Here is a 23,947-nt window from a genome sequence, read left to right as displayed (position 1 = left end):
ACTCGTCTTGAACACGACATTCGGATTTATATTGCATTTGTGGAATACGAATTAATCAGCATAATTCACTCGGCTCGAGTAATGACCGATCACGACCGATTCCCGTTTCCTGAATTTGTTCATGTGACGTTCGCAAGCCGAGCCGTGATTGGTCGTTACCTGGGCATCTGTGATGTCATTTTCGGCCGACTGCCAGTGGCTAAATGGCGGCGTTTAAAGTACCGTGTTTGGACTAGCGAGCTTTTCTTTTCGCAATTACACTCTCATTAAGGCACGCTGGCCAACATGCACTCTAATAACCAAAAATATGGTTCTTTGCCATATCAAGAACTACCATGCGTAAAACACACGGAATCCAAGCCTTCGAGAGATGTATTTGAGCTGAGAAGAAACAACTGGGAGGCGCGCCGCACTTGAGCGTTGAACCGGCAGCGCCATTACGCTGCCTTTAAGCAACACGCGTCTTTTATGCGTAGCGAAATGCGAAGTGACTGACGCGTGACGAGCAACCCTCTTCCTGTCAGTAGAAAGCGTGCGACATTTGTGTAAAAGCTCCGGCAGGACTCGGCTTGCCCCACTTGGCCCCGGTCGCATCAAATCTCAACTTTTTGGGAGTTCACCAGCGGAGCCAATGCCCTTTCTCCGCATACCCTCCGATGATGTTTACATGCTGTTATGCGCAGACATGTCGCGGCAGGTGCACAGAAATGAGCAGCACCTCTTTCCTAATCCTCGTGTTAAGGCCTGCGGCGACAGCTCAACGTCCTCTTGCGCCTTGTCTGGGGAAAAAAATATTCTCAGGTGCATTCCAGCGCGCGACACGGGTGATATTTTTCCTTCAAATGCCACGAGGAGTGTCCGCGCGACCAAAGGGATTTTTCTTTGAGACATGATCCACATGGCATAACTGCAGCATTGATTGAGCTGCGTTGCGGATCGTGACATCAAACATTCCCGCGTAGCGATGAAGAAATGACTTTGTCGTGACTTTGACGTTTGCTTGGCCAATTCCTTTGCTGACATACTGCACGAGAATTGGGGCAAGCCGGGTCAAGACATTCCGACACTTGTCTTGTTTCCTGTCCCAGCGATGTTAAAAGTTGCTTTCTTTTCTTCCTCCCCTCAGTTCTCTTCTCCCCCCCACACCCCCCCCCATCAACGGCAATGTGAGGCAACGTCCCGAAGGACGCAGGAAAAGCAAAGAGCCCAGACGCCATGCATCCCTCCATGCTCCCCCCCGCCCCCCTCCTCCCTTTTCCAACGCTCTGCTTCTCGCTGGCAACGACTGTGCAGCAACACATGTCTCTGATCAAGTGCGGCCTGCGTCATCAGTTAGTAAACTCCGGGCTCCAGGAAAACCAACAGAGAGCACATTCATAGCCGACGACCCTGTGACTGAGTGTGTGATTCATTACTCTTTTAATATGTGCCCCTGCCCCCCTATCCTTAAACTCACCCAACCACTTCTCCAATGCAGCCCTGAGGCAACCTCGCAGCCTGATCAAGTCCATCATTAAAAATACTTGTGGTGTTACCGCTTTTGGCACTCTTTCTTTTTTTTTTTTTACTAGAAGCAGACATTTTGTCTTGGTCCTGAGTGGAATTAGTTCTCCCTGACATTTAAATTAGTACTTGGAACTTTAAAAAAAAAAAAAAAGATTGCAACCCCGTGGGAGATTTTCCTGGAAGAGGAAAGAATTGTTTTTTTTTTGTTGTTGTTTTTTTTGGGCTGAATCATGACTAATGAAGTCCTTTCAAGCAAGGTAATCTAAAATGGAGACGAACAGAAGCATAATACATGAGGTGTGAGTTGCACTCTAAAAACAGTTCCGTTAAAAATAACACCGTTTTCTTGGTTGTTTTTGCAGAAAACAACACAAAAAATGGGCTGTTTTGTACAAAACAATGCAAGAAAGTGGGTCAAATTGACCCAATTTGTGTATCGGTCCATTTTTGACCCAAAATGGTGTTATTTTTAACCCAACTGTTTTTAGAATGAGCTGTGGATGAAATGATAGCGATGGTAAAATGGAAAAAAAAAAAAAAAAAAAGCATCCTGACTTTGCATACGAGCGGCTCCGTTTCCAACCTCTCTGACAGTTGCTTTCGACACTGCTGAGGTTTCGTTCCCGCTTTCTTTTTGATTGATTGATTGAAACAACCGGCCTACTGTCTTCGATTGTAGCATGGCAATCAAATGAGCAGTGACGCTCAGGTGATGGTCACAAGTGTGAAGAGACAGCTCGCACGGATATTGACATCTGCTCCATGTGAGCAGGCCACCGTGACTTCGAATTTTTTTTTTGTTTTTTTTTTCTCCCGAGGGGAGCCCTCTCAAAGTCTTGTGTGTCACGAGTCTCGTTTATGAAATGTTGACAGCGACATCCGTTCCGCAACGAAGGACGCACTTTAGTTTGGAAGCACCAAACTCCACCCCGAAAACCTTGGCCGTTTGAGCGGCCCGCGGGCGGGACGGCTGATGGGGGCGGCGGCCGTGTTGCGGGAGAAAACGGCACTTGATCCCTGCAGCTCCTCGGCCGGCACTGCTTTTTTGGGGGGGCGGGGGTTGGGGGGGGGGGGGAAGTGGGCCAACGTAAACTCCCAACTTCCTGTCGGCCTTGTCTCAGAGGGGGAGAGATGATCCTTCTGCGAAGAGGGACGCACGCACACATAAATAGAAATACTGCTCTAGAGTCAGGCGGAGAGTGACTGGGAGAGAGAGCGAGCGAGGAATATACAAACATGACGGGGTTCAGGAATGTTAAACACATGGTTTATGGCATAAATAGCAGCCACTTTTGGTAAATTACAGTGAGTGTTCTGGCACTGTAGAGCGCACAGCAGGAAAACGCTCTCAGATTTCACATTTAGGGCCTCCGCTCTCCTCAAGGAACAAAACGGGGAGCGCGTTGTGTTTTCTTTCCTCTATAAAAAGGCAGAAATAAGCACGGCAAAGGGTTTAGTTTGGCTAAGTAAAGCTGAACAACCTTTGTGGCAGGAGCGGGACTGAAGAAGACAGAGACATGGCGGGATTTCAAATTTGGGAAAAAAAAGATTGCGTCATGAGTTTATATGTGTGCCGGCTTTTCTTTTTAGGCAAGGCAGTCTTTCAAAAAAATGGCTTTTGATTCAGCCGATCCAAAAACAAAGACGAGCATCGGCAGAAAAAGTCAAACAACAAGTAAAGATTCCCACCTCGGGACATTTTGCCAGCTGACATTTTGAAAATAGTCCTGAACTAACTGGCAACAGCTGAGAGTTTAATAGGCTCATCCCGGATGAGACACAAGATCATCATGGCCAAAGGGGACCGCTGGCTATCACTGACTTGGGATCCAAGTGGACCCGTTGCAGATGTTTGACAATCGGTATGGTGCCCTTTGAAATGAGCCAGGCTGAAGTTATACAATGCTTATACTGGCTGGGGGCTGCAGGCATATATATCCCTGAGTCAGGAGGAAATAAGAAACTGCCGTGGAACAGTTGACCTCACTCTGGGCCGACTCGGCTGGGCTCGAGCCCACGCAGCCCCGACTGCCTGCCTGACTAATCTGACTTACTGACGGAGAGAGAGCGAGGGGAGCCACGGGGAAAGGTGAGAACACACTGACTCACCGTCTAGGAGGATGACAGGTTCGGCTCTCCCTGATGACAAAAGAGTTGGAAAACACAACGCGCACGCTGCAACCGCCATCTTGAATCAAGATCAGACTTTGGTGAGCATTGAAATTCACGCTGGGTCCTGGGAGTGATTAAAAACACACGGCGCTTTCTTCTAAGGTTCTCTTTCAAAGTGCAGAGCTGAGTTACTTGACGCGTTTGGTACATCTGCACAATCGAAAAAGATCCAAGGCAAGAGTTCTACTCCCCGGGAAAATGTCTTTGCAAAGATAACGAGGCTCAATGACTATCAGAAAAGTGATCGGTTGGTTTGCGGTTGTGTAGAATTGCACCGCATTTGACACTCCCATTATTGAAATCCTCTTATTTACCTACACAACAGGCAAAATGCAAAGTACGCCTTCATAAAAACGCGTATGTTTACAGGTTTTATGCTAAGACTTTTTGGAGCACATTCAACCATGTTATAGTTTTGAATTCATTCAATGCAACGTATATTTTCATAATTACAATAGGTTCTTTGTGGGATTATATCAAAGGTTCATCTTAAGAAGGGCAGAACAAGTCTTACACAAACCCAAACATTGTAAAAAAAAAAACATCATCGGTAGTTTTCGGCCTAAAACAGTCATTTAAGTTGGAAAAACTTGAAAGTATAAATTACTGACACACATATAGCAACAATGTGAGTTAGCGCAACAAAGCCAGCAAGTTTTTTTTTTTTTTTACTTATGTCTTCAAGTGGGGGGGGGGAGGGGCAACCGTTCTGTTAAACTCGTTTTTGTTGTGAAATACAGGAACGACGATTTTCACTACGGAAAAACTTCAAACATGTATTTGAATTGCCCAACTTCCAGTATTATCGAAGTTTGTTGCCCTTAAATTTTTAGTTCACTGAATTTTTTTTTTTTTTTTTTTAACGGTGCTGCATTTAAAAATTCTGCCTTTCCAAGTTCATGTTCAGTTCCGAGTAGTGTTTTGCTACTTCACCTAATAAATGTGGCCAGTGCGTGTATGCCGCTGTGTTTGCACAGCGACAACAGTGAGAAGTGGAAGGCAGGTGGAAACTGACAACAGGTGCATTCATGCGATCACACACCCCCCCCCTCTCCATCATGCAGCGTATTCACCTGCACATCTGCAAAATTGCTTTTGCACAATGGTCACTTCACTCCACACGTGCAATATCGAGATGCTGAAGTGCCAGTTAATGATTAGCCAGACCTTGTTTAACCGTAACGTATCAACTGTTTTCATTTCCCACATCGTGGCAGGTGTCGCACGCACCTTGCCTTTGCTGACGTTCTCAATCCCAAAACAGCTTTTAATAAACATAAATTACTTTATTGAATGGAAATCAGAATCGTTTTTGGGCATACGCAAAACACCGAAGACAAGCGGGGTACAAAATTGAAATAACACGTCATCTGCACATTGCACTATAAAACATTGCCATACACGTTCAAGAAACTTTACAATTCATCTTTGCACTGTCCATTTACAAGGCTCTCATCACATATTAGGCAACCGCGGTGTAAACGTTGAAAAGAACAAAAGTTTGGTCCCAGCCTTTTCGCTTTGAATCTCTTTGGTTATCAATTTGAATACTGCAAACATGAATTAAAGCCACAAACGGTAATGAGGTAAATAAGACAAAGATAAACAAAAGAAATTTCTAGGCACAAATTCATTTCACGTATGGCTTCGACTGGTATTATTAACACTGTGGTAACATTGAGTGCACGGCTTTGTGAAGCTTCGCGAGTTCCGATCGCCGGAACTCGCCGGTTAAAGGGAAGGTTGGGCGGTAGTCAAAATAGAGGCTAAAGACGACCGTCTTCCGTCGGAAGACAACGTCCTTTGTGGCAACGCGCGGCATCTTTTTGAAAGCGAGGGCGGTGGACGTCACCTGCTATCCGCCGGCGAAGGTCACTGCCGAAGCACCTGTCAGCACCTCGTCTATCGACGCCGCAGTACCAGGGACAGCTGTGTGTGCGCGGCGGCTTTTGTGTGCGTGCATGTTTGGAGGCACGCTGAGAGGTTTATACCACCCGCGCACCCCGACCTCTCAGCAGCTGCGTCTGGGCAGTGAATCCTGAGCTGTCCGGCACCGGGACGGAGACGGGAAAGGACACCTCTTACCCCGGCGAGTTCAGTACATATTTGGTCTTGGGAATGCACACGACGGCAGCAAAAGGGGGCTGATATCAAGTAAAGATCAGCTCGGGTTCAGATTTGGTCCAACGGCCTCGAGACTTCAAAAGAGTATGGAAAAAAGATCTGCAGGGCAAAGAGGCTTGTGAAACTTGGATCCGCAATGAGGACTGATTCCTTCCATTTTTTTTTTTTTTTCTTAAAGCTGAAATGTCATTGTCACGACGGACCGGCGGACTTTTGAAGACACCCCCGTCCGAGGCCACGGGTCCTCCCGCCGTCGCGGTCTCGGAGCTTTGCCCTGCCGCGTCTCACACCGTGGCGGAGCAACACCCTGAGGAGCTGTGTTTCTGCAGCAACGACATGCGGCTGAAGGTGCGAGAGCAGACGCTGCACTGGTACTTCTTCACCTCGGCGTGGGTCTGCAGATGAGCTCGCAAATTGGAGCGGTCGGCGAACGCTCGGTTGCAGTGGGGGCAGGAGAACGGACGCTCGCCTGCATCCGGGAGAACAAGACGACGCAAGCATGTTAGCATTTCAACGTACTCACACTACCTTTGGCTTTTGTGGCCTTTGAATTCACAAGAGCCTCTTATTAACGCCTCACTCGCGCCAACACGCGCATGGTGTAGAAAATGAAGAAACGCCGGCGCGGTCCGAGCCTGAGTGAATTAGCATGATTAAATCACCGCCAAATGAGATTAGCACGCTAACAAGTTGCTGCGAGTGCTCAGTGATCAGACCTCTTGATAACGAGCCTTTTGTCTTCATTGTGTCGTCCTCGCCAAAAGCAACGATAAGACAATTAGCAAGGGGTGGGGGCGGGGGGGGGGGGGTCATTGTTGTCGGCACATTAAACACAATGAGTGATCAATGAGCACAGTCTACGGAAGGCTTCCCCATGTGATTGCATCTGTTGATCCGGTGTTGAAGACATCGCATTGATTGTCACGGCTAGCCTGCACCTTCTGGTCACAGCAGCAAAGCGCACGGGACTGACTGGCTGACTCGTGACTTCAAACGCGGACTTTAACCTCGATTTTCGATCAATAGAAGGATATCTGGGGACGCCGATCTCACCTGTGTGTGTGCGGATGTGGCCGCGCAGCAGCCACGGCCTGGAGAAAGCCTTTCCACATGTGGTACACACGCAGGGCAGGGTGTGCGAGCGGATGTGCATCTTGAGAGCCCCCAGGCTGGTGTACTCTTTCGGGCAGTGTTTGCAGAGGAAGGCAGGCCTGCTTGCGGTAACGGGGGCCTCCCTCTCCTCCTCCTCGGGAGGGCTGACGTGGGCCATCACGCCAGTACATTTCATCCGCTGACGAGGGGCGTACGTGTGCACGGGCTCCGGGCTGGGGGGGTCTGAAGTGCGCCCTTCATCCTCCTCGCCGCTACTGCTGGCACTGCTGCTGAGGCTGGACGGGGAGCTCAGGTCCAAAGGGCCTGGGATGGTCGAGGGCTCTGTTTGGGAGGTGGGCAGGTAGAGAGCGGGCAGGACGCTCAGGTCCCACACCAGACCTGCTGTCAGGCAGGTGGCAGTGGATGAGAGCTCAGCGAGAGGATATTTGTCCAGTGACGTATCTGAGAAAGAGATGGAGGCAGAGTTCAAACTATAGTCACATCGATAGGCTGCAAATAAATTGAGATTTAACATAAGAACAGATCAAAATCATTGGATGCATGTGTCTTCTTTTATCACTTGAGTTGCCCCTGGATTCGTTTGATCACATTTGACTTTTTAGGGAGCGTAAAGTTGCCGCCATTGGAAGGTTTCATGGGCCGTTTCCTCCCACGTATTCACGAGGGCTTGTAACATGAATGGCGCTCTGTCTGCCGCCACCAAGGGGGGAAAGTGCATCTAACGGGCCACAACCGTGTCGGGAAGTTACAGGATGTGGAGTTAAACCACATGAAAATGGAAGAAAAAAGAAAAAAAACAATACCCCCGCACCCCCCCCCCCCCCCACCCCGCATCACCGCCATGCACATCTACACTGGAAGAAGGGGGCTTTCTCACCAACTTGCGCAATTACGTAAGGAGGGTTTTCTGAACTCAAACACTAAAATAGAAGGCTTTATCACTCACCATTCTGACATTCCAGTTCACTGTAGTTTGGCTTTTGCTTGGCGAAGTACTTTTTAACCAAGAAAGACCGAGGCATTGTCCTTTTGCGTGTTAAACAGCCGTGCGTAAAAGTATCCAGCGACGGGTAGGATGAACACTCTGCAACCAACAGGATGAATAAAATTGTCCTCTGCCAAGTGGGAAATATAATCAAAAATATATTTAAAAAAACAATATGTATGTTCCAACAGTCCAAAAGTTGGAGTGAAATTCGGCAGACCAGCTTGCCTGCAGCTTACATGTAGAATGACTAAATGCTGGCCTCTGTTCTGAAATACTGACACAGGCGGGTAGGGGTGTGCTCGCCCTCGAGGGCCCTCCCCACCACCACCGCCAGTTCCCTCCTCCTCCTCCCTCCTTCTCCTCCTGCTGTTCTGTGCAGGAAAGGGGCTTCATGACCTCTTTCCGCAACCCAAACACGGAGCTTAGCAGATGAGGGCGAAGGAGCTGAGATTCGTGTAAATTACCGCTTGATTCTCAAAAGATATGTTAGCTCCCCAGCTATGAAAAGCACTACCTGGAAGAAGCAATTAAAGGCAATGATACACAACCCTCAACTTGGGCATCATTTATACTTTGAAGTTCCTACAGTGGCTGGCCATACTTTTGGTAATAAAACAAAATACATCATACAGATAATCAGTTATCAAACGAATCAATTCATGCGGAATCATTAAAGACACTGGTCAAACTTGATTGTAGCAAGTTTCACTTTGACCATACAGTCAGCGGCGTAAAATAAATACAATTCAATTTGATGGAATAAACATTATAATCTAGGCTATAGACAAAGGTAAATGCGTCTGATCGTGTTTAAGACAATAGTTCACTGCATGAACACTGGTTGGAGCTTCAAATAAAGTGGAAACGCCGTGTAAATGAGCAGAAATGATGAATTCTCACACAGAACAGAAGTCTCATTCAAGGGTTTAATTGGAATGAAAATGGCGCAAATCATATGCTGTCACATACAGTCACCAGATCACATTGAACTACTTCAGAAGCCTTTAGGACAGACAAAACAACAAAACACTTGGACAAAGATTGAGATCCAATACAAGGGCTGCATCACAAAATGTGCATCTACAAATATAGCAATGCTCAGTTTAACAATTATTACGACCAACACTGCATCATATCAAGACTGTTTCTAATGGTTTGGTTGGTTACTTTGTTTAGTTAGGTATGGGGCGGAATAGAAGAAAGTCCCATAGGATGATACTTCACTAATTCCAGCTACAACCAAAATAAAAAGATTATTGTTAAGGTAATGCCATTCTGCCAGTGCCAGTCAAAATGTCCCATTATTGAAAAGGCAGGATTTTAATAAAGCTGCTGTATTGGATATACGTATGTCAAATGCCATGTTTGGGCTGTAAGTGTGTTATAGAAGAATGAAGAAAGTTATATTCCGCTATGGATTCTTTCAAGTATGCGCATGTTCATTTCCTATTCACGCATGCTCCTCATGGTCATTCGAAGCACGCTTCGGCCACTAAACTGTTTTTGTGAAGTACATGTCAGGGGCACAAAGGCAGGGGAAGGATAGTTCACTTGATGTCAGAAAATTTGTCACACTTTATTACTGTATACAAAGAAACCACTTGACCCTCATGTGAAGCACATGTTGTCAAAATGGGGGCGACCTAAATAGAATTCTTACACGTAGAGCAAAAGCGCCACCTGACGGACAAAAGCAGAAGTGATGTATGACAGCTTCAGACAACTATAACACTCGGAATTCCCCATAATTATGACGTTGAATGACTACCGCCGTAATTGAACTCCTCCGAAACAAAAAAAAAAAAACTATATATGGGTGTTTGGAGAGGAGGCGGGCAACAATAATACACTTTAAAATAATGAAATCAAAGTAATTGAAAAACAATTTAAAATAGTCCAATTGGAATGACCAAGAATTTTGCATACATCATAACACATGCAGACATTGCTGTAATGTTTGTGAGACTGCAGAATGGAAGTTACGTTTACACGGCTGCCTTCCAAGGGGTGTCTGGAATAAGACCGCTTCTACTATTGTGTCACATACGTTCAAAATATACATTTTATACAATATACAGTATATATTTTTTTTCAGTCACAAAGACGGTGACTGGAGAACTTTATGTCCTTCGCCTACTGCAGTGGAGGCCAAGCGAACCCTACGTCCGTTAATAACATAACTGCCTAAGTCATCTTTTGTCTTTGAGATTTTTTTTTCAACATCTGCATTGGACTATAGTGAGTAATTTCCTGCAGAAATCCGACTTTGGAAAAAAAAAAAAGTTAGGTAGTTATTAGCGTGACGATATGAATGGTAACTATCTTGTCCCCAAAGTGTGCTCTTTGGGCGTATCTGCGAACTCTGATTTGTGGTTTCTCATTGTAGGCGGAGTCATGAGCGTATCCACTAGTTTCTCATTGGTTAAGCATTTCAAATACAAACGACAATGACAGTGAGTCCTACTGTCTTTTTGAGCAGTTGATGTCGTGAACGTCATTTAAAAACAAACAAAAACCAAACAAAGTCCAATATTTACTGTGTGGCAATCAGTAAATCAAGGAACTTTAACCAAAGGTAAGAATTATTTTGTGTCTGTTGTTATATTGTCGAACAAGAAGCAAATATGTAGATATTGTGTCGCTACAGTACTCACCTATTGTTAGACTTAATAAATTATGCGTATCTGTCTTTATTGCTTATCTAAGTGTAATTTAGTTGGTTTAAAGATTTGATTACGTATTGATTGATGTTGTAACGCATGTGTCGCTAGCAAGCATAAAATGCGCTTTATTTTCTCGTGAAGCTGTTAAGATAGTGTGCACTGTGCAACTGCAATCTTTGTTTTCTTTTCTTTCATTCAATAGCTGGATTAAAAGGTTTTTGACAATGTTTGATTAAAGTACTCACCCCTTTGTCTAGAGACAGATGGGTCCTAACAATGAATTTCTCAAGGAGTGGTCATCATTATTCAAATCACTTTACCACTCGATCTTTAATTGGCCATCCAAGTCAGCTGACCAAACAAGATATTTGTTAGAGAAATGACAAACTTTCAAACTGGAAAAGAAGATTAATCAGTATGAAGAATTGCGATCATGTACACTGAGGTTAAAAATTTGTATTATCCTCCTTAGCAAAGGAAAGATACGTCAGAGAAAGCAGTAATGCTCAGAAAACTCGCTCGTCTGCTTTTTGGGGGAGAGGACTCAGAGGAGGGCGCCCCTGCCCCTGAGGAAGTCAGGTCCGAAGAAGTGTTGGAAGAATGGCTTGTGGTTACACGTCAAGGTTGGTTGTGCATCCATTGTAAAGTTTCATTTAACACATGGGATTATATATTTGCAATGTATGCAAGTATACTCTGTTTATTTATTTTTTCAAAAGGCCCAACTGTCTCACCATTGTTAGTAATTCTAGCAGTTTGCTGTTTGGGGTATCATAAAGGTCATAATTGCTTATTTGGTCTTTAGCAAGTTGTTGTTTTTTTAAACGAAATAATGTTATGGCCAAGGGAATGCACCAACATGTCTGCAATACAATGTTTTTTTTTGTTTTTTTAAATCATGTTCAGTAAGCATACACCACATGTACATTTCCTCAACATTGCTTTCCCTTGCTGATTCTACTCTATGAACATATTGTTCGGCAGTATAAACCCACTATCTTCACTCATATCCACAGAAGCCAGTGCTGCAGAGATCCCGAGTGTGGAGGCCCCCACTATAGCAGTTTCTGCTCCTAATGTAGCGGCTATTACAAAACCAGAAACTGCAAGGTAAAATATCAAATTAAACATATACAAGCTACATGCTGCCTTTGAACATCTAGTCCATGTTCACATTAAACCTTATTGTGAAGCCTGCTGAATGAATGATATTTTATTTAATTATATATTGTGTGCTTTTTTTTTTTGTTTTTAAGTATAACAGATCCATCGAGTGAGCAGTCCACAGTTAAAAGCAAAGAAACAGCCCGTAATAGTCGAGCCATCTCAGCATTACTTTCTCCTCAAGAGGTCACAAAGTTAAGCTGCATGCAAAAATCCTGCACATCCCACCACTCCATGTCCCGAAACGCTATTCGGCGACACAATCGTGTTCGGCATGGATTCCAGCACCATTCCTTCCCACTCCAACAGCCGGCACATCGCACCTTCAGTCACTAAAGGCAACCAGGAATGCTGATACCATCTTCAATTTTTAAATGCCTTTGTTTTACACACAGCAATTCTTCTACAAATTGACAAATCTTGTACTAATCTTGCTATAATTAATTACTGCACTTGTTTTTAAATCAAACAGGCAGCTACTGGTATACAAGAAGCATTTAGTTATTATTATTTTTTATTTAATCACAGAATTTTTTTACATGCATTGTTTTTATAGACGCGAATGTCAATACAAATTGTATCTGTAAAAGGTTTGATATGTGTCACACTGATTTTGACTTTCTCTGAGTACATAGAGCAATAAAATGCAAAAAAAAAGTATATTACCCATGCATGTTCTTTAATTATCACCTCATTGGTTGAAGGGTATCCATACCAGCTGTGTTTTCCTACACATTAATCAGTGGGAGGAGTGTAGTTCATATAAAGGCAAGGAACAACACCTTAGCATTTGATAGACACGGTGGCCATGGAAGTCGCTCCTGATGTGGAACTTAACAGTCAATCAACAATTAATTACAAAAGTTTTGATTTGTCTCAGCTGACTGATGGCGCCAAGGCAGGTGAGTTCCCTCATGAATGAAATAAAGAGAAGATATGGCTGGAGGTACTGCGTCCATCTACTGATATGTTCTACTCGATGCACTATGGATAAAAGCATTGAATTATCATTTTGAGGTATGAGCAAGATCCATAAAGGTCGACTTGTCGGACTTTGTAGTGGAAGAACTTGACAAGCATGCATTTGCTCCATTTTTTTCTACTGTATATTTTCTTAGCTCCTCCTGCTGTTTTTCCTCTGGCGCATTTGTGGTACTGCTTTCAGTTGTTCGGTTCTCGCCCATTGTTTGTTGATTTATGATTACACGGCTCACCAGCGCAGTACTTTTGTGACTTGATTCAGCTAAAATCCCCGCAGAGAATATATGCGGTATGATTCAGTATATTACAGTCTATTTTGCAATGCCGCATAGCCGGCTGCGTGTATTTTAAAATGTCTTCCCATGCTGCTTTCACCAGATGTCAGCAAAGTCTCCGAGAACTTGCCGTTGCACCAGGTGGCCTCTGGTTGGCCTCAGTTCCATGACCGAGATGATATCAACTCGAACAAAGCAAAGATGAGCTCCAGTGACAAAACACTTGTACATTTCTACATCGCCTCTGTCATCTGCGCCATAGGGGTGACTGCTGCGTTAATGCTGCAGCTTTACCTGAGTGAAAATCTGGTATGTCGTCTTATATTTAAGTTGAATACTTGCAGTATACTGCATGCCCAGGCTGTGGCTTGTCAGCTCTTTGTAGAGGGAGCGCTGGTGTCAGACCATGAACGCTGCACAGCGCTTGGCCAGAGAGTCCTTCGTGATCGGGGTTCCAGTGTGGATGCGGCCATCACTGTGACTCTGTGCTTGGGTGTGGTGCATCCACATGTGCTCGGTATCGGTGGGTGAGGTTACTCGGGGTTTTTTTTTTTATGTACACTCTTGTGTGAATTAAAAGCGCTTCTGTCCCATCATACATTTTGAACTTGCTCCAATTTTATACAGTGGAGGCCTGATGCTCGTTCATGACATTCGTAAGAACGAAACAAAAGCGATAAATTTTCAGGGGATGGCACCAAAATTGCTTACTGAGGAGATGCTGCAAAACGGCTTTGAACAAAAGGTAAGGCTTGAGTGAAAAGTCACTGTTAAACATTTTGACCATTCGGAGTAAGCTACAGTCCGATTTACTGTGTGAAGGCAGGTCTGCTGGTGGGAGTGCCTAGCATGCTAAGAGGGTTGTACAAAGCTCACAGAATGTATGGCAGGTAAAAAAAAAAAAACTGTATATACGTGTAGATTTGATGTCTGTTTTCAACATTTTACATTCAGACACGTTTTTCCATTCTTAACCCAGTTTACCTTGGAACAATGTGGTCGCCAGAGCTGCTAAGGTGGCCAAAGGGGGTTTTAATGTATCAAAGAGTCTCTGTAAGTCACACTTTTATTAATTCCTCTTTCTTCGTGAGGATCATGCTTGATTTTAATCTTGTGATGTTTACAGCTGACGCAATATCAGAAGTCAAAGGAGAGCAACTAATGGCCCGTTTCAGGAATTTGTTCTTCCCAGATGGCAGTGCTCTGCTTCCGGGTTCATTTCTGAGGATGCCCAATTTAGCCCAAGTCCTTCAGAGTGACCTGTCAAACTTCTACAGTGGAAATTTATCACAGGAAATGGAGGAAGAGGTGGAGTAGGTTAACTAACTTTGCATTATTTAAATTAAAAATATTGATCGTCATTGATATGAATTAATACCAATGTAAACATCTTTAAACATTTCAGGGCTATATTCAAAACATTTTAGATGAAAGCGTAATACTGCTTATGTTTTTTTTTTTGTTTTTTTTTTCCCAGGTGCAAGCCCAAGGAGGAGTCCTGAGTAGCGAGGACATGAGCAACTACACTGTGGAAGTTGGGCAGTCATTGGAAGGACTTTATAAAGGTACAACCGGCGCAGAAATTACCCCTGGATGAAATGATTACTTTGCATTACAAACCATACCAAAATATAGTTTACTTTTTCTAATTCTTAGAGTTTAGAATTCGGGTAGCTGCTCCACCGTCTGCCGGTGCAGCTTTGCTATTGGCTCTCAAGCTTTTAGAGGGCTTCCAGCTCCATGAAAACAAAACCTCTGAAAATCAAACGGCACGCCGCTGGACCAGTGAGGTACTGAGCCGCAGAGCGTACTGTATATAATGAAAGGTTTGTCTATTTTGGTGGAGTGGAGTTGTGTGCATCTTCCTCTAAAATGGTCTTTCTTCACTCTGTAAAGGCTCTGATGTCAGCTGTCACTATGGCAAGTGGTCTGGGTGGCCCTAAATATAACTCGTCTGCGACTGAACTGCTCACTGACATCCTAAGGTAAAATCATTTCATTTAAGTATCTTAACCTAAGATTAGTCATTTAGATTATGAAAATTGAAAGATTTGGTACCACTTGTACCCATCATGTATATCCCAGCTGACTTTGGGAGAGAGGCGGGGTACACCCTGGACTAGTCATCAGCCAATCAGAGATTTTGATTTAATTATACCACTCTATATGATCCTAAATCTATGGAAACACATTTTTAATGAGAAATTCATGCTGCACCAAAGCACACTTGGATCTCCACCAGATGACCACACCCTCCAGAAGGCAGAGCTGACTGTTGGACAAGTGGCTGTCATGGGAGCAGATGAGCTCATCGTGTCAGTAGCAGGGTGAGCGGGCGGTACGCCGTTACTGATTCATGACAGGATGCGCATTTGCTTCTGGGAACGCTGACATTCTTTCTCGTCATCGCCTGCAGTTCATTGGGCAGACCATTCGGGAGCAGAATCGTAACTCGCTCAGGCATCCTTCTTAACAGCCTCGTCCTTGATTTCTCCTGGCCAAACAAAACCAGAGGCCAACTGAAAACGAGCCGGGTGAGCGTCGTTCAACGTGATTAAAACACGTCGGGTAATCGGTTTTAAAAATTCCGTTTTTGTCGTTTCAATAGAGAAATCGAATTCAACCTCGGAGAAGGCCGGTGTCAGCTTTGATACCCACAATAGTGGTACCAGCTTGCCATATATGTGGCACGTATATGGCACTGGTTGTAACGGGCGGATACAGTTTGACTTCCATTACTCAGGTAGCATTAACACTGCAGTTCAATGTGGTAATACATTATGTAATGCAAACCATTTGCCTTGTGCGCCTTAGGTGTTACTACGTTCTGTAATTTATGAAAAGGGAATCTTGCTCATGGCACCTGATGCACAGTGTAAGTGTGCAAATCAGATTGCGTAAGAGCTCACTATTGCGATTTACCTCATGCATTTCCTTCTTGTCCAAAACAACCGTCCGCAGCGCAGTTTCCAGAAGATGTGCAGCTTGTCAATGCAACTGGCCACAGAACGGATGGGCCGAAAACTTTTGTCCATGGAGTGCTGAGGAACAAAGATGTGATCAAGAAATGGACTCTTCTGCTATTTCTTGAATAATCTCATTTTTTCATGACTTTCTACTTCCAATAAAAATGTCAATACGCGGAACTGTGAAGGATTGTAATATGCTGTCAATTCTGCGGACTAATGCAGTAACATGTGGCTGTCCTTGGAAATGGGGGGGGGGGGTGCCTTTCAACATTTATTTTTTTTGAGAACAAGTTGTACAAAAAGTACCCAGTTGGACAATTGATTCAAAAGATGAGATGGGCCAATTAAGTACTTCCTGAAATTCAAGTATCTTTGACTTTAAGTTCCTGTATGGTCTTTGTGAATGCATCATACATAACATTTATTTTATTTTTTTTTTTTGGTCACCCTTTTTTTTTTTTTTTTTTTTTTCCCATGAAAAAGGGAACAGTTAATGCCTGCGTGCATGTGCTCACTGAGGAGCGCCCAAGCCTGTTATGTAAAGCTGATGTACAGTCAAGATACTGTCAAACTTGCATGCCGGCTGCATCACAGGGTGGGACATGTCACGTGTGGAGTCTGGAGACAAACATGTCACTCAAAGCGTGTATTGATTACAGCAAATACTCTAGTTCTATCTGATGCCTACAGACACAATTTGCAGCAATTGTGTAATGTAGTGATTTTTCAAGTTGTGCTGGCTAATTTAAAATATCTGCTTAGCTGATCAGAAAATTAAACTCTTTGCCATCATACACTTGCTGTAAATGACTTCCAACTATTTCAGTTTGTCTTTCAAGGGTCTAGCTCATTGTGCAACTTAAGTATTCAAGTACTTGACTCCTGTAAATCACATTTCTCAAGGATTCGATTTGGGAATAAAAACTAGACACTGATAAATACATCAATATGCCTTCAGATGTAGGTACAGTTCATAAATGTTACTTGTATTTTTGTGCCCTTTACGTTTGACTTGCAATTTGATACCATATTGTCAAATCCAATAGCTAAAAGGGTCTCCATAAACCCTCACCCAAACTTTTAAGGGTCAGGACAAAAAAAAAAAAAATCGGTTGCAGTCAGTTTTTATTGCGATGCCGATTGTCACAGTAAAATGTGGTATTCCATTGATTCTCAAGCAGGCACATGACTTCTCGGCAAAGTATTTTTTTTTTTTATTTAAATTGGTTTATGCTAATAGTTTGCTTCTTTTGAAAGATCTGCTCTTAGAACCGCGTGACTAACCAGTTCAGACTGGTTTGATGCCTCATCACTTAGATAAATGTGATTGTGCTGTTCAGAACCAAATAAGCGCTTAAATATTGCAGCAGTAGCACTTGTCAGACCACAATTGTGGCGAATAGTAACAACCTTAACTGCCATAAACACGATCAGAACTGACCATTTAAAACCTAAATTCTAATGTTTCATTAAATGCCAAACTTATTGCCAATAGTCCATTCTCTTCATTTAGTAGTGTTTCTCTTGTTTACAGTCCTTGTTCTCTTGTTGTGTACGTGGAAGTTTGGTCTTTTGTCAAATTAAATTTGAGCCTCTCCATGCTGCCAAGTCATTCTAATCTGCCCAGGGCCTTCAAAATCAGTAGTTTCTTTAACCAATCAGATTTCAAATTGATCTTCCCAATCTAGCACGCTGGCCTGCCAGCATGTTCCTTCATCTGGTTGGGCAAAGTCGCCACCTTCAGAAAACTTTAACTAGCTAAATATGCCTGTTCACATTAGTGATTCTGAACTGCACCAGATAATTTATCTGGCACAGTGGCATGCTGCCTATTATATTGCATATTTTTGCGGTATTGATGGTTTCTATAATTGCAATGTGACGGTGGTAAATCCGGTAAATAGACTTTGAAGACCGGGGTACCAAATACTGTTACACCGAAAGCCACTGATTCCTTGAGTAATCGTTTTTTTTTCTTTTTTTCCCCTATTCATGCAATGTTGTGTAATCCAATGCTGTGGCATGACTGAACTTATGCCACCAAAGGAAGAGAAATATTCATTGGCCATTATCTTATCATAGCTGCAGTCACGCACTGTCATTGAAATGAGTCCCAGTGAGTGCACGCACTTTGTGTTGTTAAGGGCGGAGATGGAGTGCAGAGGCAAGTGGGCGTGACCGGTCACACTCAGGTCAATATTAGAACAAGCCAAGAAGAATCTCACTTACTCAGCCACCTCGTGAGGAGACAAGAAGTATAATTGAACGCCTTGGATGAGTTCCTATGTGACATAGACGACAAGTTGTCTCTGGGTTGCAGTTGAGTTGTTGGCGTGTCTCCCGAAGGGAACCATCGAGGTGAGTGTTTATTTTGACAACACTCTGGCGAAACAACAGAGCACTTTCACATGTTTTCGCGCGTTGCATCTCAACAGATTTACTGCGTAAAACACCTGCTGGCCTTATTTGGATTCGATGGAGCCCATCCCCGCGTTAAAAGAGAAGTTTTTCATCGTCATACGTGGGAAGTCGCGGAAAGGTTTCTGCCGGGGATGCATTGGTCGGGTGGAGGCAGAGACGCAGCGCGGGGAGCTGATGGGGCTTCTCTACTCCGGGGGTGCAAACGCGGGGAGCCCCAAGGAAGGAGGCGTCGTGCGGAAGGAAGACACGTACCCCCTGAGCCGCCACCAAGCCCAGCTCCTGCTCTTTATCTCTTCCGTAAGCAAACGCCTGGAACTGCTGTGCAACCCACAGCTGTTCTCGGCCATCTGCGAGCTGACTGTGGGTGACCTGGTGGTGGTGAAGCACAAGAAGGGCCATCTACCGGGACTGTTGAAGAACCTGATGCAGATTGGAAGGAAGGAAAATAAAGACCATCTGCAGATGTTGGCGTTTGAAGTGGAATTTGTGGTGGGTGCCTTTTTTACCTTGAACTGTTGACGTAACTGCAAGAGATGCTTGTGATGATAATCCTCAAGCGCGCAGCGCTTCGAGCTAATAATTGCATAAGTGTTATGCATCTTGATGTACAGTATCCACCCAAACGTAAATGAATCGAAATTCAATTACAATTACGATTATTACACTCCATTGGCATAATCGTACAAAATGATTATTAGTATTCATTTATATCCAATGCACTGTGTTTGTTTACACATGGAAATCACACTTGAATTTATACATTTGTACCTTGTACCTTTTTTATTTTCTAGCAACAAATTGTATGAATTTTGTTTGGTTCTTTACTTTACTTGACATTTTGTCTTGACATTTTTTTACTTTTAAGCATTTTCTTGTTTTGGAATAATTGCGATTTTAATTATTACCAAAATAATTATGATTCATTTTTTTTTTCATAATCGAGCAGCACTAACGTGTTCTTTCCTCTATAAACTAATCACACTTTAAGTTGTCAGTCATATAAATTACTTGACAAATACGAAAGAGCATTTGGACAAATTGTGTCCTTCGACTTTGTCTGTTTGTCACACTCTGCTTTTCTCTGTCTGCCCTCTAGGACCATGATCTGACTTTATCGTCTAAAAAGCCCGCCCCCATGCCCCTGTTTAGTGCCGCAGACATCATCCAGGTGGTCCCATCTTACTCCATCCCACTCGGACTAAACTGGAACGCTGGCCAACATGGCGGTATGTATGTGGTCATTGCTGTATTATCAGAAAACGTTAAAAAAAAAAAAAAAAAACAGAATGTGATGTGGTAGAAAAACTGGTCCGGTTACTTCGGAATGCAGAAGAGTGGAGTCATCACATGGCACGGCTTGGCATGGTTTCAGAGTTGTCTGCATATTTGGAACATGCTGTCTAACTGTGCTAGTCAACAGCATGTCACAAGGTTCAAGACACTGTATGTCATATGACTTTTGAACCTGGGATTCTCCCTGCATTCTCACAGGCACGAACAAAAAGGTGACGCGCATCAACTCCATGCCGATTATTAGATCTCATGGACAAGTGAAAGAAAAGCATACAGCGCCGAGCAGCATCAACCCGAGTGACAGTCACAACGCATCGCGTGTACCTTTGGAAGTGGGGTCCTTGGTGGAAGTTGTGTCCAACACGGGGGTCACAGTTTATGGGGTTGTGAGGTGGCTGGGTGTCCCCGAAGGAAAAACTTGCGAATGGGCTGGGATCGAATTGGTGAGTCTCAAGATTATCATGCGAGGTTTTGAACTTGTTTTGTGAATATTTGCAATTGATTGGATCTGTTTTGCGCATCAGGACTACGACGTGAACGGTTGTTCTGATGGGACCCATGGAGGCCAGCGGTTGTTCACCTGCAAAAAGAGCAGGGCTTTGTTTCTCCCTGTCACTAAATGTAGCCCCGATAGCAGGTTTGTCTGCTCCTCTACAAGTGACACCAACAGCCAAGCGGAAATACCTCCAGGTGAGTTTCTTGATGCAATTTAATGTCACCCATTTAGCAATGTTTCAACAATGTTCTGCTATAGCATAATATGTTGATTTTGTTCTATATCATTTAATGACTTGTTTGTTTTCCAAATGAAATTCATTAATTAACTGCCAGTCCAGTTAAAATGGATTTTTGACTTAAATAGCTGTCAAAGACAGTTAATTAATTTTCAGAATAGAAAATTGGCAAGTTTGGGAGATCTGCTGCTGTCAATCGTGTATTTAGTAAGTTTAAGTCCCTAACTTAGTTGTTTTTGATCTCAAAAGCCCCTTTTAGCCTCAGGCGGCATGAGAATGCAGTTCTCTGAATTCGAATTGTTGCAGTCGTTACTGTCACTGTAAATGTTAGCCCTGTGGCTGCACTCTTGAAATGATCAGCGTTACCCAAAGCCTTGAGATGACACTGTTTGTCTGTGCAAGATTAAAACTCTTATTCAAATTAACACATTGGCAGTGTTTTGCAATTCTAGGTTGTTTTAGAAGTATTAAATGTGTTGCTAATGATATTTGATGTATCGCTGAACAAAAAAAAAAAAAAAAAAAAATCTTTTTATGTGCTCTAGTTCCTCCATATGTGGACTCTGAGGAATATGTGGCACCTATTGCTGACTCCGAGGCCATGTCTTTGTTAGTGGGAAGAATGAAAGGGATTCAAGGCCACATCAACTCCTGTTATCTAGATGCAACTATTTTCAGGTAAAACCAGTTCACCACCCATCGGAACACCTGACAATTAATTGGTGCCGGGATGTAACGTCACTTTTGAGATTGAACAATGTCAAGCGACAAAGTCGTTAAGTGCATCCAGATATAAAAGCTGTTGTTTTCTTTCTTCAGTTTGTTCAGCTCCTCCGTGACCCTGGATAGTATCTGCCGGTGGCCTGCAGACACTGCGCAGCCGATTGCTTCCACACTGAGAAAAATAGTCAATCGTTTACGCAGGTATTATTGCTTTCCTCTCATCAAGACTATGTGGTTTGTTTCTTCATATGCTCACTTTTAGCCTGCAAAACGCTAACACTTGAAAAGTGGTAAATGTATTTTGAGTTTTTTAATGACAGGGTGTGCCTTTGCTATCTAACACGGCAACATGGTTCTTTCCTTGCTTTCAGTTGTTTTGCCTTTTGTCACTGACTGACCGCAAATGCATTTCTTGCAGACAAGGGTTCGTGCCTGCTGCAAATGTTATGAATTTCCGCGATCAGCTTGGCTGTGACACCTTTCGAACAGAGGAAAAAGGTCCATATTCTTCCAAGTCCTTTTTCCAACGACGGTGTTCTTGCTAAAAAGCACTGTCAATGTTAAGCGTCTTTTGTATCAACTTTTTTTCACTGCAGACCCAGAGGAATTCATCACACTTCTCTTTCAGAAGGTTCTTGGCATCGAGCCGCTGCTTAAACTCAGGTGTGACCTTGGGCAGTCCAGTTTGCAGTCTTTTGTCTGTATGGCTCGTTTAAGTTATTAAATACACATTTCTGCCAGGTCGAGAAGTGGAAGCTATCAAGGGGCCTACACATTCCAGATCTTTCTGGAAAAGGAGCAGGTGTCACAGATACCAACAGTTCAACAACTGCTGGACACTTCCTGCCTGTCATGTGATGTCAAGTTTGAAGAGGTACGGTAAAGTGGAGTCCATCAGGGACGACAAACAAGAAATACTTCACCATTCTAATATCGTATTCCTGTTCCCCAGATGCCGTCCTGCCTGATAGTTCAGATGCCAAGGTTTGGAAACAAGTATAAAATGTTTTCTCACATCATTCCGTCCATGGAGCTGGATATCGGCGACCTCCTTTACAACTGTAAGGAACATACATTATATCAGACCCAAAAATATTTCATCATTTAACATCCTTTTTCAAATGACCGCCGTGTGTTTTTACAGCGCCGAGACAGTGTTTCATCTGTGAGCAACTGGCGGACTACGAGTGTCTCCAATGTTTGCCGGATCGCAAACTGCATCCAGGGAGAATTAAACAATACTGCACAACCTGCAACATACAGGCAAGACCATTTTCTGGGTTGTAAATAACACCCTTAATTGATAAACATGACTTCCTATTGATTCGGGTTCTTCTTTGTTTTGAAGGTGCACAGACATTCCTCGCGACAGGGGCATTCCCCAAAACCTCTGGCAGTTTCAGCTGAGCTCGCCACGGCTTCCCCCGCACCTCGGCGCACGATGCAGCTGTTTGCTGTGCTTTGCATTCAAACCAGTCACTATGTGTCCTTTGTCAAATCGGGCTCCGACCCACACTCCTGGCTCTTCTTTGACAGCATGGCAGACAGATGCGGTGAGGATTATTTGCCTACTATATATCTTTTTTTTTTTAAGTTAGGCACTGGTATGGTTCCCCCAAAAATGTTCGTGCAAGCGATGACATGTTTTGGTTTTCGAACGAAACGGTGGCTCGTGACTGTTTTGTTCCGATAAAGCAGTCTCAACAAAAGGCAGATAAGGATGCACTCTGACTTCTTTTGTCTCCTCTATCTCTTCTCAATCTGATATCTAATCTCAGCACTGCTCTCCCTTGCAGGTGACGATCAAAGGGGCTTCAACATCCCAGAGGTCCGAGCTTGTCCAGAGCTGGGTGACTTTTTGTCCCTGTCTGAGGAGGAGCAGGCACGGGCGAACCCCTCGTGTGCTCCTGAACTTGTGCGCAGACTGCTGTGTGACTCCTACATGTTTTTATACCAGAGCCCAGCAATGACTCTGTCCAGTGCAAATCATCAGGGTCCTTAAATGTATGACTACAAGGACACAGTGTTCTTGCAACAGTGCCTTAATAATAACTTTGCACTTTATCAACTAGATTTTGATTATTGCATCCAAACAGCAGAGTGGATTTTTTTTTTCTTTTTTACATTCCCAAAATGTAGTAATGTTCAGAAGGAATTGCTAAGGTAGCTCACTACAATTTTGTTTTCCATATTCGGACAGGGGTAAAATAATTATGTTTTAAATTAGACATGTTTCTTGCATTATTTTGCTGTCATTTTGTCTTGAATTGTGGCTATTTATGGTAACATTTAGAATGTCATGTAAATGTTTTAGTCTCTTTCTATCTATGCACTTGAAAGGTAATTGGAGCCTCCTTCGCCTCCTTTCCGATCTGTTCTGGTGACAAGTGGACTGGAAAAAGTACAAATATGCTGAGATTGTGTTTACTGTAAACAATTGCACTGTGCACCATTTTAATGTACAAAGTATGAAAACATTGCAGTTACACTTTACTGAATCAAATTCTGTTTGAATGGGTACTCTATTATAAATCTTTTAAGAAGTTGCAAGTGAGTTAGGGAAAATTCAAAACGTAGATTTTTTTTTACTTCACCATAAGAGCAGGATGTTTTCGTAATCAGTTACTAAGGTACATGATGCACCATGGCACTCGTTTAGCAGTATTAAGTGCGAGACTAAATGGTATTTAACAGTTGCGTTTTTGATAATGAACACTTTCATCAATATTCAAAAGTACATGGTGTCCTGGGAGGCTGGTGAATTTACAGTGAAACGTCGTGGATTTTAACGCCCTCTTTTGGATGGAAATGGGTTTGCCAA

General features: G+C 43.5%; 4 protein-coding genes across 7 annotated transcripts; 3 read left to right on the top strand and 1 right to left on the bottom strand.

The window, feature by feature from the left end:
* Positions 1 to 4,831: 4,831 nt before the first annotated feature.
* Positions 4,832 to 12,473, bottom strand: snai1a (snail family zinc finger 1a). 2 transcript variants are annotated; one of them, XM_086041564.1, is made up of 3 exons: positions 12,397 to 12,473; positions 6,856 to 7,356; positions 4,832 to 6,271 (listed from the first exon to the last, which is right to left on the bottom strand). In XM_086041564.1, exons 1-3 carry the CDS (start codon positions 12,398 to 12,400, stop codon positions 6,087 to 6,089), a joined length of 690 nt encoding a protein of 229 aa, XP_085897690.1. In that variant the 5' UTR covers positions 12,401 to 12,473; the 3' UTR covers positions 4,832 to 6,086. The 2 variants fall into 2 exon arrangements, with proteins under 2 accessions (XP_085897690.1, XP_085897689.1); XM_086041563.1 differs by lacking the exon at positions 12,397 to 12,473 and adding an exon at positions 7,862 to 8,146 and having other exon boundaries at positions 4,834 to 6,271.
* On the top strand, positions 10,345 to 12,390 carry tp53inp2a (tumor protein p53 inducible nuclear protein 2a). Its single transcript, XM_086041565.1, has 4 exons — positions 10,345 to 10,478; positions 11,039 to 11,189; positions 11,583 to 11,676; positions 11,823 to 12,390. Exons 2-4 carry the CDS (start codon positions 11,069 to 11,071, stop codon positions 12,064 to 12,066), a joined length of 459 nt encoding a protein of 152 aa, XP_085897691.1. The 5' UTR covers positions 10,345 to 10,478; positions 11,039 to 11,068; the 3' UTR covers positions 12,067 to 12,390.
* A 26-nt stretch (positions 12,474 to 12,499) lies between the features above and the next one.
* On the top strand, positions 12,500 to 16,132 carry LOC147142568 (glutathione hydrolase 7-like). Of its 3 annotated transcripts, none has more exons than XM_086041560.1 (15): positions 12,500 to 12,632; positions 13,090 to 13,295; positions 13,362 to 13,513; positions 13,614 to 13,731; positions 13,809 to 13,876; positions 13,966 to 14,039; positions 14,113 to 14,294; positions 14,464 to 14,551; positions 14,643 to 14,776; positions 14,883 to 14,971; positions 15,209 to 15,313; positions 15,403 to 15,520; positions 15,595 to 15,729; positions 15,801 to 15,861; positions 15,953 to 16,132. In XM_086041560.1, the coding sequence occupies exons 1-15, from the start codon at positions 12,539 to 12,541 to the stop codon at positions 16,075 to 16,077; spliced, it is 1,749 nt and encodes a 582-aa protein (XP_085897686.1). In that variant the 5' UTR covers positions 12,500 to 12,538; the 3' UTR covers positions 16,078 to 16,132. The 3 variants fall into 3 exon arrangements, with proteins under 3 accessions (XP_085897686.1, XP_085897685.1, XP_085897688.1); XM_086041559.1 differs by having other exon boundaries at positions 15,948 to 16,132; XM_086041562.1 differs by lacking the exon at positions 12,500 to 12,632 and adding an exon at positions 12,633 to 12,747 and having other exon boundaries at positions 15,948 to 16,132.
* Positions 16,133 to 18,130: 1,998 nt separating this feature from the next.
* cyld2 (cylindromatosis (turban tumor syndrome) 2) lies at positions 18,131 to 23,680 on the top strand. The gene is made up of 14 exons (XM_086041334.1): positions 18,131 to 18,313; positions 18,391 to 18,865; positions 19,473 to 19,602; positions 19,868 to 20,112; positions 20,194 to 20,359; positions 20,949 to 21,081; positions 21,223 to 21,327; positions 21,545 to 21,624; positions 21,723 to 21,789; positions 21,868 to 22,000; positions 22,079 to 22,187; positions 22,271 to 22,389; positions 22,475 to 22,679; positions 22,923 to 23,680. The coding sequence occupies exons 2-14, from the start codon at positions 18,431 to 18,433 to the stop codon at positions 23,126 to 23,128; spliced, it is 2,133 nt and encodes a 710-aa protein (XP_085897460.1). The 5' UTR covers positions 18,131 to 18,313; positions 18,391 to 18,430; the 3' UTR covers positions 23,129 to 23,680.
* Positions 23,681 to 23,947: the final 267 nt, after the last annotated feature.

This window comes from Filicampus tigris, chromosome 9, assembly GCF_054856515.1.
Source record: "Filicampus tigris isolate MCC_2025a chromosome 9, RoL_Ftig_1.0, whole genome shotgun sequence".
NCBI classification, from domain to species: Eukaryota; Metazoa; Chordata; class Actinopteri; order Syngnathiformes; family Syngnathidae; genus Filicampus; species Filicampus tigris.
This window is presented reverse-complemented; position numbering and strand designations above follow the sequence as displayed.